Here is a 15,621-nt window from a genome sequence, read left to right on the forward strand (position 1 = left end):
GCCCGCGGGAAGGGGCCGCCGCCGCCGGGGAACCCGGGCGGAGCGGGGGGCGGCGGGGCCCGTCCCGATCGAAGCCCGTCCCGATCGAGGCCCGGCACGAGCCGCGTCCCGCCCGGCGGCGGCGCCGTGAGCGGCTGCCCCCGGTTCGCACCGCCTGGCCGCGGTGTGACCGCTCCCTCTGCCCGGACTGCCTGGGGCCGCCGGCTTCATCGTGAGGGGCTTGGGATGTTCCTAGAGCAAATCCTAGTCTGCTCAGCATCAGGTCCGTACTTGTATAGATACTGCCTTTGTTCTCTGTATTTGGTTGCAGCAGCATTGCTGGTATGCTGGCTTTGTAACGTGTACATAAACATGCTAAAAAAGAAAAATAAAAAGCAAATTGGTGAAGCCTGTCCCAGTGGGTCTTCCGGGGAGACTGGGTGGTTTAGACTAGTCGAGGTTTTGCGGTTTGCATAAGTCACTGAGATGCTGGTGAGGTTCTGTAGTATTATACATAAGTTATATTTTTCATTTCTAGGCTTAGGATAATTTTAACACGTTTTTCATGTCTGCACATCTTCCTGCATGGAAGCAGCATGACTAAGGGCAGCTTGGTTTGGGTTTGTATGTGATGAACTCATGTAATTGAAAAGTTTTGCGAGAAGAGCAGGTCTGTAACAGCAGCTGGTTCTGTTGGTTCTGGTGTCAATGACATTGTTGGTCATCCTTTGCAGCTCAACCCAGCCTTGCTGTTCAGAGGTGCAGCCTTGCTTCCAGCGAGTTATTAAGGGGACCTGTGGGTGTGAAATGGTCACAGGCTCACGGAGGTGTGGATGGCCTTTAAATCTCAGGAAGCCACTGTGCAGGATTAGCCTTCCAGCGCGTCAGCAAAAAGCAGCTTTGAGGAGCTCTTTGAAAAAGACTGAAAAGGGAAGGAATCGTTTTAGATGAGTTTCTAAAGACATGCTCATTTGCTGCCTTTTGGAAAGATGCTGGTATAAAGTTGCTCAGTTTAAGAGCTGAATTTCAAAAGCATTTCCTGGAGAGCTGTGCTTTGGTTTATGTAAATGCAGAAAATCTGGGAATGTAGGTCTTCCTGGGTTGTCTGCAGTTCGAGTGCTCTTTTGGAACTGCCTGGACTTCAGGAGATAACATGGAGGGAAAAGCTCCTTTGAATTCTAGAAGTTACTATTTTTTGCTTTTCAAGGTCCTGTACTCCAGATTATGGGTCTTAGCTCTTACTCTGTGTTACTTTTGGAGGGGTAAGGGTCTCTTACAGAGCACGAGAGCACAGATTAATGGAGAGGAGTCGTCCTTCAGCCTTGGGGAAGGAGTGTGTGGTGCACAGTGACCCTTCCTTGGCAGATGAGATGGCAGATGCTCACATTTGGGCACTAAGAGGTCATGTGGCAGCAAGTGACATATTCTGCTTGCCCTGGTTTGTGTTCTGTGGGCTGAAAACAAAGGCAGTCTGATGTTTTTTCTGGTTCGTGGTTTTAGATTTCTGACACACTGAAGCGGTTTGCAGTGAAAGTAACTACAGCCAGCGTGAAGGAGCGGAGAGAGATCCTCAGTGAGCTGGGAAAATGTGTTTCTGGGAAAGGTAAAAAACTTGGGAGCACTGTTCTGGTTACCAGGGTGAAGGAGGGTGTTATAATGTTTTGTTTCAAAAGGTTGTGTGAGGGGTATTTGTTTGAGGGAGGGGGCTAGCAGAGTTTGGAGCCAGTGCTCCATCACAGGGTTAATTTCAAGCGTGGAATTTGTGGGTAGCAGAGAACCCCAGCTTTTGGCACATCTACTTTTTCCAGTCAGCAGTTGTAGCATTGTGTAGCATTAGTTCTTCATTAGTGTGTCAGTTGAGTTTCTGTCATGACTCTTGGCCTGTTCTTTTAGTACTCATGGAATCCTTGGGTATGTACATGTATAGAGAGGGGGAGTATGGGAGATTTCAGATGGTCTTAATAAAACAGCTGAAGCAAATTTTTGAAACTTATTTCTCTCATTTTCTGAAGATGACCGTGTGTTCCAGTTTTACCATTGTTTTAAAAAATATGCATAAAATGTATGAAAAGAGCAAACTTTTACTGTGATTTGTGCAAGCAATTTCGCAGATGTGAGCAGTTTACTGATTTCAGTCATGAAGTGAATTGTGTTTGTGTTAAAGATTAAGAGCTCTTTGATTTATGAAGAAATATTTTGGAATACATTGTTACAGATCTTCCAGAGGGCGCAGTGAAAGGCCTTTGCAAACTCTTCTGCCTTACTCTGCATCGATACCGGTAAGTAAATTGATGTGGAAAGGCAGTATTATTTAATCTATCAGTATTTAGTAGTTAAATTGGTGTGGAGCATCTGGAAATGTTAGCATGCAGTGTCACAGAGATGTATATGACACCAAAGGATGTCATCTTGTAATTACATTCTCAGGGGAGGATTGACATTAAAATGTTTTACAACATTTGCCTTGCATTTCACCTTTAATTTTGAAATTAAAACTTTTGTCCTGTGGTTCAGTTTGCAAGAATGAACACCCATGTCCTTGTGAAGCAAGACTGAGCTGTCTTTTAGACAATTTTAGGTGGGATTAAATTGTGCTCTGTGGTAGAGGAGCTGTTCAGAACCTGTTTTCTTCTGCAGTCTGCCAGAGGGCCTCCACATAACTGCTGTCATTTGAGGAAGGGAATGGAGCTTTCTGCCAGAAACTTCTCCACTTTGTGGAACAGCAAGGATAAAATAAGTTACTAGCTTGACTGCTGAAATGGGAAAGCAGAGCCCTTTGTGTGGTGCAGGGGTGGTAACGGTGCAATGTGGCAGGTTTAGAATGTTCGTGATCCATGTTTGTCACAGGGATGCTGCGTCCCGCAGAGCCCTGCAGTTGGCCCTTCAGCAGCTCGCAGAATCCCAGCCTGAGGCAACGGCAAAAAACCTGCTGCACTCACTTCAGTCTTCAGGGATCGGCAGCAAGGCTGGAGTTCCCAGGTGTGGAGGAGTCGCTTTGTGTGGAAGCAGTTCTGAGTTGCTGGTAGTTCCTCCTGTTTAGAATGAGGCTTGTGCTGCTGCTTGGCAGAGGCGTTAAAAGCCTTTAGAGACAAAACTGTTAACGCTGTTCAGATGTTCCTCTCTTACCTCTTCCATGTAATTTGGGATGGCAAAGGGAGTATCCTGGTGTAGCTGCTGGTGGATTGGGTCTGAGTTTCGGTTTAGCCTTTGTTAAACTTCAAGTCTGGAGAGATGAGGAACAAACTCTTCCAAGAAACAGTCTCCAAAATTATTAGGAAAGGGGATTTCATCACCTATCAAGCATTCAGCTGCCTCTTGTGCCATCTGGAAGCTCTGAGTGTCAAACCAGAGCTGAAACAGCTTCTGAGGACTGATTATTTCCTTTAAAAACTAAAGGCTTTAGCTGCATTTTTGTGTGGTAAAATTGCCTGTCAGTCAGGTGCTAACCTGGGCAAAATGGGTCTGTAATGGTCTAGTTAGGTGTAAGTTATGTCCTGGGAAGTGTAGATTTACCTTCCTCTCCTGTTTGTACAACAGTAAGAGCAGTGGATCTGCAGCTCTGCTGGCACTCTCCTGGACATGCCTGCTTGTACGCACAGTCTTTCCAACACCTGACAAGAGACAGGGAGAAACATGGAAAAAACTGGTAGGTTCTTTAAGCTTTGCAGAAATATCCCATCGCAGATACAGACTTAAATATTTCCAATGTGTTTAAGTTGCTGAAATGTTGCAAATAATTCTGAATGTAACTGAAAACACCAAGTTAGAATCCAGGTTTGGAGGAAGATTTGGTGTATTGTGATGTCTCCTCTTCCCCTGGAGAAAGCAGGAGATATATAAAGCATGAGTGGGGTGGTCTTGCACCTGTGCAGTTGTTCTGCATACAGAGATGGCTGCTGGTGCCTCTGAGGTACATCTGCAGTGTGGCATGAAGTTCTTGTGCCTCCCTTGAAATATGCGTGTGTGATACTCTGTCATACAGTGTCAAGGAACTTTTGCCTTTCTTTCACTTTTAACAACACAAATGTGCTACTGTACTCATAGCACATTGGGATATAGTTGGAACAGGTTTTAAGAAGAGATGTAATCTGTTTTTAGTGTTTCCAAAACTGTTAGGCATTGTTCTGAACAGAGGTGCGGGATGAAAGCAAAGGCAGCTTGTTGGAAGAGCTTGGATGACCTAAAAGACTTAAGCAGATTCAGCTAATCATTGACATTTGGCATGCCTTGTTTGATACAAGCTCTCTGAGAAGCAGGTTTTCTCGGCTGTTGCCTTTGGCAGGTGGAGGTTCAGTGTTTGCTCCTTTTGGAAGTCCTGGGAGGGTCCCACAAGCAGGCAGTGGATGGGGCCGTGAAGAAATTGAACAGGCTGTGGAAAGAGGTGATGTATACATTATGTGCTATATTCTCTAGCTGTTCTGGGTTCTGTGGTGTTAACATGCCCTGCTCTTTTTCTCTTAAGAACCAGGATCTGGTGGATCAGTACCTATATGTCATTCTTGGGCTCGAACCAAACCAGAATTATGCTGCAATGCTGGGACTTGTGGTCCAGTTTTGCACAGCCCAGAAGGAGATGGATATTATTAAACGATACAAGGTAAATCTGTTGCACAGCTTTTTTTGTTGGGGAATAAGAAGCATCACTTCTTATCATGAAGAAGGGACTGAATAGACATCTTAGTGAGGCTGGTACTTTGCATCTGCCCCTGGTTTCACTATCTGTCAGTTCAGTAGTCCTGCAATTCTGACTGAAACAACTGGGGTGTGTTTAGAGAGGAGGTGCCAGATACATGGCTGTTTGGTTTTGCCTGTGCATTTCTGTGAATGTCCAATGTACAGCTTCCTGCCTTGTCCCTGTTGTGGGAATGAAAGGCAGCATGTAGCTTTTGGTGTGGTTTGGGTGTTGGGCTCAGGATAGAGCAGGGAGCATTGGTCTCTGCTTGACTGGCTGATGTGAGAGTGAAAGGAAAGCTTCCAGAGGAGGAGGAGGTGGGGTGTCCAGCCTGGCACCTGACTGTGTGCCGGGGAGCTGTGTACAGGTTGAGATGTGGCTGTAATCTGGTGTTTCTGCTTGTTCAGAGTGCTCTCCTGGATTTCTACTTGAAGACCATCCTTATGAGCAAGACAAAGCCTCAGAAGCACGTGCTGGTGAGACACAGTGTTACAGCTGCTTGTGATGCTGTCCCACAGGCAGCATTGCCCTGTGCTGAGTGCCCTGTCCCCTTTGCAGGACAGCTGTTCTCCGCTGGTTCGCTATGTGTCCCATGCCGAATTCAAGGACTCTGTTTTGCCAACTTTGCAGAAATCCCTGCTGCGGAGTCCTGAGAATGTAATTGAAAGTGAGTCTGTCATCTCTCTGCATTGCTTTGTCAAAGAGCCTAAATCCTTAGCGGTCTGGAGCTGTTGGGGCAGTGTCACTCTGGACTATGCTTTTGGTCCCATGAGTGCAGGCAGGATTGTCTGGCATCCAAGGGTTAGATGTGGAGGAGCAACATTTGTGGTGTGATCCCAAGTGTCAGGGTATGTGATAACTACTGTTTGCACCGGGGACAGGATTTTGCAGCTTAGTGCTAGGAATAATCCTGAATTATTCTGTTCATTGGGCATCATTTTCAGTAGGTTTTTTTTTTATTCCTACTCCTTACTACCCTGTTTGCTCTTGATGTGAACTGTGGGGAAGGGTGTATTAAAATGCTAATGGCATATCACATTTTGTTAAGTAACTGTTTTTATCTCTTATGTTGTCAGCAATCTCTTTTTTGCTCGTATCTGTGAACCTGGATCTTAGCCAGTATGCTGTAGACATTGTGAAAGGACTGGCCAGTAAGTACTCTCACTTCTGGAGGGAATTATGAATTCAGAATAAAGCTTTCTGCAACTTTCTGGCTGTATCTACAACAGCTTGATTGCTGGTGTAAAGGTTGTTTTAGGTGGCAGGGAGGATGATGCTGTAACTTGGAACTGGAGTAGTTCACATGATGGTTCCAGAAGCTGCATTAAGCCGCATGTAAAGACAGTCCTTACTTGCTGGTTTTATGCAGCTTGTTGTAAGGAACTCTTAGCTTGTGCATTATTTTCTAGGTCATCTGAAATCCAACAGTGTGCAGCTGATGGATGAAGCAGTTGTGGCATTAAAGAACTTGGCTCGGCAGTGCAGCGATCCTTCGGCTGTGGAGTTGCTGGGCAGGCACCTTTTTGCCATCTTGGGTGGTGAGTGAATTGTAGGATAAGCAGTGGGGCTGAATTGAGGTTTGACAGCCTCAAGGAGTTTTGTGTATTGTATTTTCTGTTCTCCTTCTCTGCCTGGATGGAATGGATGGCTTAGCTTGGATCAGGGATAATGGGGCAAGCTTCTGTGTTTTGGAGGAGATTCTTGGTTACAGCTGTTGTCTGTAATCACCTATCACCTTTGTGTTTCTTGTTGGCAGGCTCAGAAGGGAAGCTGACAGTTGTTGCTCAGAAGATGAGTGTCCTTTCAGGTGAGGATCCTAGAAGAAAGCTGCTTCTCTGGTGGAAGAAATTGAGCAGAAAGCTGAACGGAAGGGATCTGTACCTCACCCTTTAGGATTTCCTGCCTGTCACTCTAAGTTGGCTGTAGTTGAAGCCATTAGAGGGTGCTGGATACCACATACCGGTTCCTGACTTTCTATTAAAAAAATAAATGAATAATAATTGGCTAGTAGGCCAAAAATTTTATGCAAAGAGGATGACTTGTACCCAGGGTGAAAATGAAGACAGAGATCTGGCAGTGTGATACGTGGTAGATGTGACATCCAGATGTAGTGACAAGAAAAAGAGATGTCTGTGCAAGGATTGAAGTGTGAAGGGTCATTCTTGATTGGATTTAGATGTCGTGCGTAGTTTGGGAACTACTGAGAGAATTCTGTCCTTTCAGGGATTGGCAGCCTTAGTCACCACGTGGTTTCTGGACCCTCCAGCCAAGCTCTGAGTGCAACTGTGGCTGAGCTTTTCATCCCGTTCCTGCAACAAGAAGGTGAGACTTCTTGCCTTTGTTCTGGGTTTGCTAAGCTTCTTTCATCTTCAGCAGGATTTTCACATGGTTATTCCAGATAAATCTGGATTCTTGCCTGCTGTGTTACAGAATCTGTTGCCCTGTTTTGATGAGCCACTCCATGGAGACAGTGCTGTGCCTGTTAGAAGCACGTGTTTATTAGTGCAGTAAATATTACTGTATCCTGCAGCCGTAGGGAGGAGGAGAGAAGATCCAACAAGCAGGAATTGTGCAGCAAGATTGATTTACTTAATTATTTTACAAACTCTTTCATAGAATTTTTCTTTGTAGTCTAATTGGACAAAGGATCAGCCACCCCTTGGGGGTGATTGGCTAAAATCCTAAAACATCCATTGTCAAAATATTTTTTGACTGTACTATAAACAAGGCTTTTGCAAGGTCGCAGGTGTTCATTGTTTATAGAACTCTGCTACTATCTTCTGTGAGAGAGAAAAGTCTCTCACAGACTTAGAAAATAGCGAGAAAAATTCTTGCTAGCAGCATTTTTGTATCCACATGTGTTCTTTTCCTGCATCCTGATGTTGTTACCTGCTTTCTGTTTCATGTTCTGTGCTTTCTGCAATTGCTGAACTGATGTGAGCTCTCTGTTTCTTTGCAGTCCATGAGGGCACATTGGTTCATGCAGTCTCTGTCCTGGCTCTTTGGTGTGTTCGGTTCACCACAGAAGTTCCTAAAAAGCTGGTAGAATGGCTGAAGAAAGCCTTCAGCCTTAAAACCTCGACTTCAGCGGTGAGACATGCCTACCTGCAGTGCATGCTAGCCTCCTTCAAAGGTAAAACTGGGGGCTGTTAATAACTCTTGGCCATGGGGCTTAGGAGGAGAGTTATCAAACTTTGTGCTTCCTGACATAGAGAGCTGTGTGGATTAGGAAAGATTTTGTAAGGCAATGTCTGTTTACTGACCACCTTCAGATTTCTCCTTAAACTCTCTTTTGCCTTCAAGTTTATAAAGATGGTTTGTTTCCATGTATAACTAAAATCACTGCCCGTCATGCTGTCTTTCATATATCTCAAAGTAATATTTGATTGCTTTATTTTTGTCTTACACCTAAATTGTAAGGTACACCTAAATTCTAGCTCAGGAGCCATACTTTTGTTTTATATAGCATCCAGCACAGTGGGATCTTGGTCTCTGGCTTTGACTCTTGGAAACTTAAAAAAAAAGTAAAAATTACTGTGTTTGAAATGGAGAACTCGAGAAATTATTCTCTTTTGGTGATCCTCTAGTGATTTACATCTGTTGGTCCTGCTCCCTTTCACTGCAGCATTTCATCCTCATTTAGACCTCTGGGATTCCTTAACCTCTGAATGTTTGAAATGAAACAGATGGTCATGGCTTGCCAGGAATTTGCTTTCTCCCTCTTAGGGAAATATTAATCTTTGAAGTCAGACTTCCTGTGATTCGAAGTAATTCCTTTAATGTAACTGAATTAGCATTTTCTTTTGCATCCTGTGAACAGAACCTCAGTATACTGAGATGGCACTTTTCTGTCTGTGAAGAAAGGACTGAAGTGGTTGCCATTGAGCTTTTCATAATTGCAGTTTAATGATAGTGATTGGCAAATACTCTGGAGATTCAGAGTCTTCCCAGTGTGTGTCTGATTCCTTTCCTTGTCTTATGGCAGCAGAAAAACCATTTATACCTGGGTTGTTAAGTGAGGACTGTGTTGTTTTGTAACATGTCTCTTTTGTCCCCTCAGGTGACACATTATTGCAGGGAACGGACTTGCTACCGATGCTGATTCAGACAGTAGAAAAAGCAGCATCTCAAAGTACTCAGGTTCCCATGGTAACTGAAGGAGTTGCTGCAGCTTTGTTGATCTGCAGGATGTCTGTAATAGAGGGACAAACTGGTAAGGTCACAAAACAGGTGGCAGAATCCAATATAAACAGGTTCTGAGGGTTAACACTCCTTGACATTGTGCAGGAAATACTATTTCTTAATCTGTGTAAAGTTTCTACATAGAGAATTATTGGTCTTCTATAAACCAGGGAAAGATTAACTTCCATCTCTCTCATTTATGTGAGTGAAGAATTCTTACTCTTCCATGGCTTTGCAAATTCCAGCTTCCATTCACATAGGGCAATATTCCTCTTTATTCTGACAGGAGCTGTTCACCCTGACCTTTCATGGTAGGATTTGACTGATGCATCGGAAGTATTACTTGATTGTTATTTGGGTAGTGTTTTTACAAACCTTTGGAAAGCATAGGGACTGGAATTCTGCCTCCCATTAGAGGATATTACAAGAGCTCTCTGGGTTCATTCATCTGTTCATCCATCAGGTGTGTTCTATCAAAAGCAACACACCCACTTCCCTCCTTTTCTTCACTTGTAGGAATGTTTGTCCTATTAAAGATTAAGGTGAATCAGACTTTACATTTCACATGTGTAAGTCAGAGAAAGGTGTTTTTGTCAGCTGGTGTTTTTTGGGCATGTTTATAGTTCTGAATGAGAGAAATGAGAGGCTTTAGAATTGAAGACAAGTAAGGCTAGAAGTAATTTGAGGGATTTCAGGAGAGAGAATTCTACTGTATTTTGTGTGCACTGATGAGTTCTGACTTCTTTTGAAACATCCTTGATGGATATCTGTTCTTTTCCTGTCAGAGTCTAAGCTGAGTGGTTTCTGGCAGCTGATTTTGGATGAGAAAAAACAAATTTTTACATCTGAGAAGTTTTTGCAGTCTGCATCAGAGGAAGGTAAATTGGCAGTTACTGTATATCCAGTTACTGTTTAACTGTTTAGTACTTGACAAGAGCTAATGTTGTTAGCCTTGTTCTGTGATCCTTGGAGGATACAGTTTCAGATTAAAATGAGCTCTGTACTCTTCAGAAGTACATCTAGACTAGTTGTAGTCTAAGCTTGAAAATGAATTATTTCTTGATGAGCCTGAGTTATGACTCATTTATCATTCCAAATGATAAACAAATGGAAGGGCCTTGTGACAGCTGACACTCAGTACCCATTTCATTGCCACTGAAGCTGTTTTGGCAGGGCTCAGGAATTAACAGAACTGAAGCACTGAGCATGGTGTTTATAATTTGCTTTGCTCTGTCAACTTAGACCAAAGTAGGTCACACACAATGGTCAGGAAAATTGTCCTGGGATCCAGCTAAAAACATTTCAATTAAGTCATGGTTCAGTTCCCGGTCTTGGCAGATCTGAGTTGGATTTGTCTCCAGCTTCAATGAGAAGATCATGTAGAGGCTCAGCTTGGGGAGCTATTTTAATGTGTCCTGATTGCTGTTCATTTGTTTTCAGGTAAAAAAATCTGTTTCCTTATGAGGTCTCATGCTGTTTTAAATATTTGTCTTTTCCCCCAGCCATGTGTACAGTGCTGCAGCTGACAGAGCGCCTGCTCTTGGATCATGCACAGCGGCTGCCTGAAAGCAAAGTTCAGTACGTAGAGTGCACTTGCTGTCCGTGCTCTGTGTCTGACTTCAGAGTGCTGCTGTGGGCACTGGGTGGGTGGGCTTGGGGCTTAGCACAGAGTGTTGAACTCTTGGTGCCTTTGTGTCCACTTGGTTGCAGAGCTGCCTCCCTGGCTAACCCTGTGTATCTCTGTTAGCAGGCAGTACCACCGTGCCCTGGTGGCTGTGCTGCTGAGCCGGACCTGGCACGTCCGCAGACAGGCCCATCAAACAGTTAAGAAGCTCTTGTCCTCTCTGGGAGGGTACAAGCTGGCCTATGGGCTCTTGGAGGAGCTCAAAGTGGTTCTCAGTTCTCATAAGGTGAGTAGCCAGCAAGTCTCTGCTCAGACAGATGTTTGAGTGCTGCCAGTCACCTCCCTGCCCTGGGTTTGCTGTTAGCATTGATGTACAGGATTACATCCTGATGTACAGGATTACATGTTAGCCTGAACAGGATTCAGCTCCAGATGATCTCCTGGAATGCCACTTTATACTGGATTACTGCATATTACAGCATGAATGTCTGGAGTGTGCCTAGTCTTCCCTATATATGTAGAAAAGACATATTCAAAATGTTTTGGGTCGGAAGCTGTATTTTTCCATGTATTTTTATTATTTTAATGCAGATTTAACCTCTGCTGTGCTTCATTCCTTTCTTTGTATCTTGGTTCTTTGGCCCTGGATTATAGACTGCAGAAGTTGGGCATACTTCCCAGCCAGCTGGCTCGACCTTTTCCAAAGTCTTTGCCAGAAGTGATCATTTTAGTTTTATCCCAGCTTGCCAAATCCAGTATAGTCCTCTATTCTTAATCTTTTTGTCACTGTCATCCCTGTGCTTTGGTTTTGTTGTTATCCTGTATCCCCTTCTTTCCTTTGAAAACTTCAGGTTTTTGATACTGACAGGGATTGTTGGCATTGTCTGGTTTTACTGTGGGAAAAGTGTGCTCAGGTCTCAGGAAGGTTTGGTGTTGTCCATTCAGATTCTGCCTCATGAGGTCCTGGTGACAGAGGTGGGAGAGCTGTCAGAGCTGGGAAGGACATACATTCCCCCTCGTGTGCTACATGAGGCCCTCTGTGTCATCTCCAGTGTGGCAGGGCTTGATGTGGACTCCTTTGAGCCAGAGAAGCTGGCCCTGGAGATCCTGCTGGTGAGCCATCATCCATCTGTAGGTAAGTGCAGGGATAAGATTCTCATGGCCAATGTATGACTTTTTATTGTACTTTTTTGTTTTGTTGTGCCAGCGACCTGCTTCATGTTTATTATGCTCATTTCTTCTTGCTAGTGGCAGTGCAGCCAGGACTTTGGCCAGCCCTCCTCATCAAGATGAAGATAGATCCTAAAGACTTCATTAACAAGCACCTGAATGACATCTTACCCAGGATCACCACCTACACTCTGGAGAACCAGGTGATAAACTGCTTTCCTTGTGTTAGTTTTGGGAGATATCTTCGAGGAGTTCAGTACTAACTGGTCTAAAAGGTGGGGAAGAGGGAGGTTAAATGAGAATGTCTCTGGTGAAAAGGAGCTGGGACTCAAGAGGGAAAGAACGTACCAGCAACTGAGTAAAATTTTAGATAAGATTCAAATATCCACTGAACAATGAATTGGGGATTAGAATGTAATGGGGGCTGCCTCAGCAGGACATACTTCTTGGAAACAATTTTAAGGAATACTGATTATGTTTTTTCCTTCATTTTACTGACAGTCATCTATGAATGCAGTGGGATCTCTCTCTCTGCTTTCACCTGGTAGAGTGCTCCCACAGCTCATCAGCACTGTCTCAGCATCAATGGAGAACCCAGCTCTGTGCCAGGTTACTCGAGAGGAATTTGCCATCATGAAGACACCCGAGGGAGAACTGTATGACAAATCTATAATACAGAGGTAAGTCTTCATAATTTCTTTGTGCACCTGGGGATTGATCACTGCTGGTATTCTTGCCAGTGGGTGACTAGGTATGTCAGATGGTCTTTCTGTACAGAAGTTCCTGGATTTTTATGCCTGGTCCTTAGTCCAGAGCGGTGCTGATTCTTTCTCTACTTTTCCTTCTTAGTGCTCAACAGGATAGTATGAAAAAGGCTAACATGAAGAGGGAGAACAAAGCTTATTCCTTCAAGGAACAAATTATTGAGCTGGAGCTGAAGGAGGTAAGTTGATGGAAAAAGGAATGGCAGGCTGGTCACAATCTTCACTGCAAGTCGTGTGTTGTTCTATGGTTTCTGGCATATGTGTGTGTGCTGGTGGGAAAGATTCTCTGAACTACTTGGAATTCTGCTATCTGTATGTATCCCATTTTTAAAATAAAGGTTGCCTTCTCTTTGCTCTGGGGAGGGTGACATATCATCCACTGTAAATGAACTGGACGGCACTTTTTAATGATAGCACATAATTTGTGACCAATGCAGAGAAACTTATGTTATGCTGCTAAAGGGACACTAAAGTGTTGTTAATTAACCTTCTGATTTTCATTTTGTGTCTTTACTCAAGAGGGATATACTTGGAAGGATATTTTGGTACTGTTTTAAAAGTAAATTGCAAAAAACCCCAACGTTTCCAACTTGCTTCTCTGTCTGAAGGGATGGTGTTTGTAGCTCCCAGATAATAATGTCCATGGCTCTCTATTGCAGGAGATAAAGAAGAAGAAGGGAATAAAGGATGAGGTGCAGCTGACAAGCAAGCAGAAGGAGCTGATGCACGCACAGCTGGAAAGGGAGGCTCAGATAAGGAAACGGCTGAAGGAGGTAAGTTTTGGTTGTATTTTTTAGTCCTCTGCAGGCACCATGACCCAAATCACTTTGAAAGAGGGAAAATGGTCTAGCAATCACCTATTTGTTTCTGTTACTAGAAATGAGATTTAACAACTCTATTTTTTTCCCAGTGGACTTTTTTTTATGGTAATCTCTTGAATTGTTTCTCTTACAGCTTGATAATGAGCTGGAAACAGCTCTAGGACTCCTGGACACTGTTATAAAGAAAAAGCCTCCCGGTCTCACTCAGTACATCCCTAGTCTCATCAGTTCCTTCTTGCCACTTTTTCGATCTCCTTTGGCTGCTCCAAGGATTAAGAAGCCTTTTCTTTCCTTAGCTTCCTGTGTCATGCCTGCTCAACTGAAAACCTTTGGTGAATATTTGCAGTTGCTCTTTAAGGGCAGGGTGTGTCATTTTGATGGTGGTGAAAATTATTGCTCTTACAAACTGTGGATCATGACCATGTACCACAGAAAGTCAAGAGGAAAAACCATCTGGAACAGTGCTTAGGGAGATGACTAAGAGATCCTACTGCTGGATGGGACTGGGACCAAAGACAACGACTTGTCTGGTCAATGACCAGCTCTGAGGAGCAGCTGCTCATTGTGGGAACATCTTCCCTGTGTGGAGTTTGGAGGGTGTGAGTGTAACTCACACATGTTGTGAAGAAATCTGTCCCCTGATAGCCCTGGGCTGGGCTTGCTGCTCTGAGCCTCTTTGCAGCCTGGGCTCTTGCCCAGAGCTTTGTTACATTTCTTGGGCCTGTGTTCCTGGGGGTTTTTCTCTCGAGAAATCTTTGGATTTAGCCCTCTCATGGATTCTTTATTTTTCCATTCCAGGTACTTTAGTAAGCCATGTGACCTTGCGCCTGATGAAACCAGAGTGTGAGTTAGATGAATCCTGGTGTCAGGAGGAGCTGCCTGTTGCTCTGAACAGGGTGGTCAGTTTGCTGCATGCCCACACCATTCCCAGCCGAACAAGCAAGGGAGAGCCGGGTATGAAGTATGGTAGATCCTGCTGACACTGCCCCCACTTCCAATAACTATGAACTGGTTTAGTTTTCACAGTTTGTATTTTATTTTGCAAGCAAAACTTCACTTTTTCTATTTTAATTGGATAACTCTTCATAGATAATGAAAAACTTCAAGGTTTTTTTGTGCTGGTAGTAGTAGGAGTGTTACAACTATAGTTAAGTATAGAAATGAAATAACAGTATTTTTTCTTAAAATGGTTCATACGGAAATAACGGCACTGAGATTAAGGCTCATCTTTGCCAAGGACAGCTCCTACCTTTCAACACCACTTACCGTAAGGGATTCAGTGAGACTAAGTGAAAAGACAAAATAATTGCATGTTATCTGTGATCACACCAGTGAAGTGCCCATGGCCTCTTCTTGTTTGCTGTGTAGTGCTGCAGTTCATGAATATTTTATTCTGGCATGATTGTAGAAAGAGCAGTTCTTTCCACTCTGTAACATGAAGGCAAGAACCAATATTATTACAGTGCAAGGATATGATTTGAGTTAAAGTAAACCTTTCTTCTTGTGTTTTTTTTTTTAATCTTATTTCACGGAGTTAGTTTTAATTTAGGTCACTTCCAGAATCTTCTTCACAGTGGGGTGCACAAGTAGTTGTGCCACTCCACTGAAGGTAATAGTACAGAAGAGGAGGGTTGATGTGTGTCCTTTGGGGGCTGGGATGGCTTTGGCTGTCTCAGGGTGTACTCTAGGGACAGAGGTGGTTCACTTCACCCAGGCTTTGGAGCTGTTCATCATGCAACCCAATCAAAAGCTGCTGTGGTAGATGGTGTATATTTTTAAGGGAAATGTGGGATTCTGTTTGGTCTCTTAGCCCCATAGTTCAGTTCTCTTGCTGTTCATCTGCCAGTCAGATGTGCAGTGGTGTGACTGTGGCACGTGTCACTGTCACAGCTGACAAGTGGCAATTGACCATGTTGAGCACCGCTTCAGTGCTGAACATCTCAGTGATAATTTGGTGTCTCCACTGTGCAATTGATTGCCATAGTAAGTGCAAGTTCATTAACATTTGAATCCTTTTTCAGGCTTATTTCCAGAATGTAGTGGAAGTATTTTCAGTCCTTCAAGATTTCCTATATTGCTTAATTAAATTAATATCTTACTATTTTTTTCCACTTCTGCAAGAGAAGGACAGTAGTTTCCAGAGTACTTTATTGGACAAGTCGTATTATATTCTCAAAGGATTTTTCCTCATTTTCAAAGTTCTTTGGAATGTAGTTGTGCGATATGATTTAGTAGAGGTTAATTTCTTAGGTAACTATGAGACCTAAGAGAGACCATACCTCCTTGTAATGTGGATGATAGAATTTATCATTCATTGCTGAAATGCCAAGATACATCTTATAATCTTTCTCATATTGGTCAATACCAGCTACTGTGTAAATAGAACATTTATCTTCTCAAATAAAGCTT

The 15,621-nt window shown here is 43.6% G+C and overlaps 1 protein-coding gene across 3 annotated transcripts in view; it reads left to right on the plus strand.

Annotated features, from left to right (window-relative positions):
• GCN1 (GCN1 activator of EIF2AK4) overlaps positions 1-15,621 on the plus strand; it is a 39,003-nt gene that overhangs the window by 601 nt on the left and 22,781 nt on the right. For 2 of the 3 annotated variants that reach the window (XM_042053887.1, XM_042053889.1), the window contains exons 2-25: positions 1,480-1,582; positions 2,195-2,258; positions 2,827-2,958; positions 3,517-3,625; positions 4,262-4,360; positions 4,442-4,576; positions 5,059-5,127; positions 5,210-5,318; positions 5,728-5,802; positions 6,061-6,189; positions 6,408-6,458; positions 6,875-6,973; positions 7,611-7,784; positions 8,712-8,864; positions 9,619-9,711; positions 10,336-10,411; positions 10,581-10,743; positions 11,403-11,592; positions 11,706-11,830; positions 12,129-12,307; positions 12,477-12,570; positions 13,051-13,164; positions 13,346-13,544; positions 14,011-14,166. In XM_042053887.1, the coding sequence (XP_041909821.1) occupies positions 1,480-1,582; positions 2,195-2,258; positions 2,827-2,958; positions 3,517-3,625; positions 4,262-4,360; positions 4,442-4,576; positions 5,059-5,127; positions 5,210-5,318; positions 5,728-5,802; positions 6,061-6,189; positions 6,408-6,458; positions 6,875-6,973; positions 7,611-7,784; positions 8,712-8,864; positions 9,619-9,711; positions 10,336-10,411; positions 10,581-10,743; positions 11,403-11,592; positions 11,706-11,830; positions 12,129-12,307; positions 12,477-12,570; positions 13,051-13,164; positions 13,346-13,544; positions 14,011-14,166 (2,890 nt within the window). The remainder of the gene's footprint in view (positions 1-1,479; positions 1,583-2,194; positions 2,259-2,826; positions 2,959-3,516; positions 3,626-4,261; positions 4,361-4,441; positions 4,577-5,058; positions 5,128-5,209; positions 5,319-5,727; positions 5,803-6,060; positions 6,190-6,407; positions 6,459-6,874; positions 6,974-7,610; positions 7,785-8,711; positions 8,865-9,618; positions 9,712-10,335; positions 10,412-10,580; positions 10,744-11,402; positions 11,593-11,705; positions 11,831-12,128; positions 12,308-12,476; positions 12,571-13,050; positions 13,165-13,345; positions 13,545-14,010; positions 14,167-15,621) is intronic. The other variant, XM_042053888.1, reaches the window with a different exon arrangement.

The sequence above is a fragment of the Corvus kubaryi genome, unplaced genomic scaffold, assembly GCF_017639235.1.
Source record: "Corvus kubaryi isolate FWS band 111438036 unplaced genomic scaffold, C.kubaryi_AGA036_p1.0 split1-37173, whole genome shotgun sequence".
NCBI lineage: Eukaryota > Metazoa > Chordata > Aves > Passeriformes > Corvidae > Corvus > Corvus kubaryi.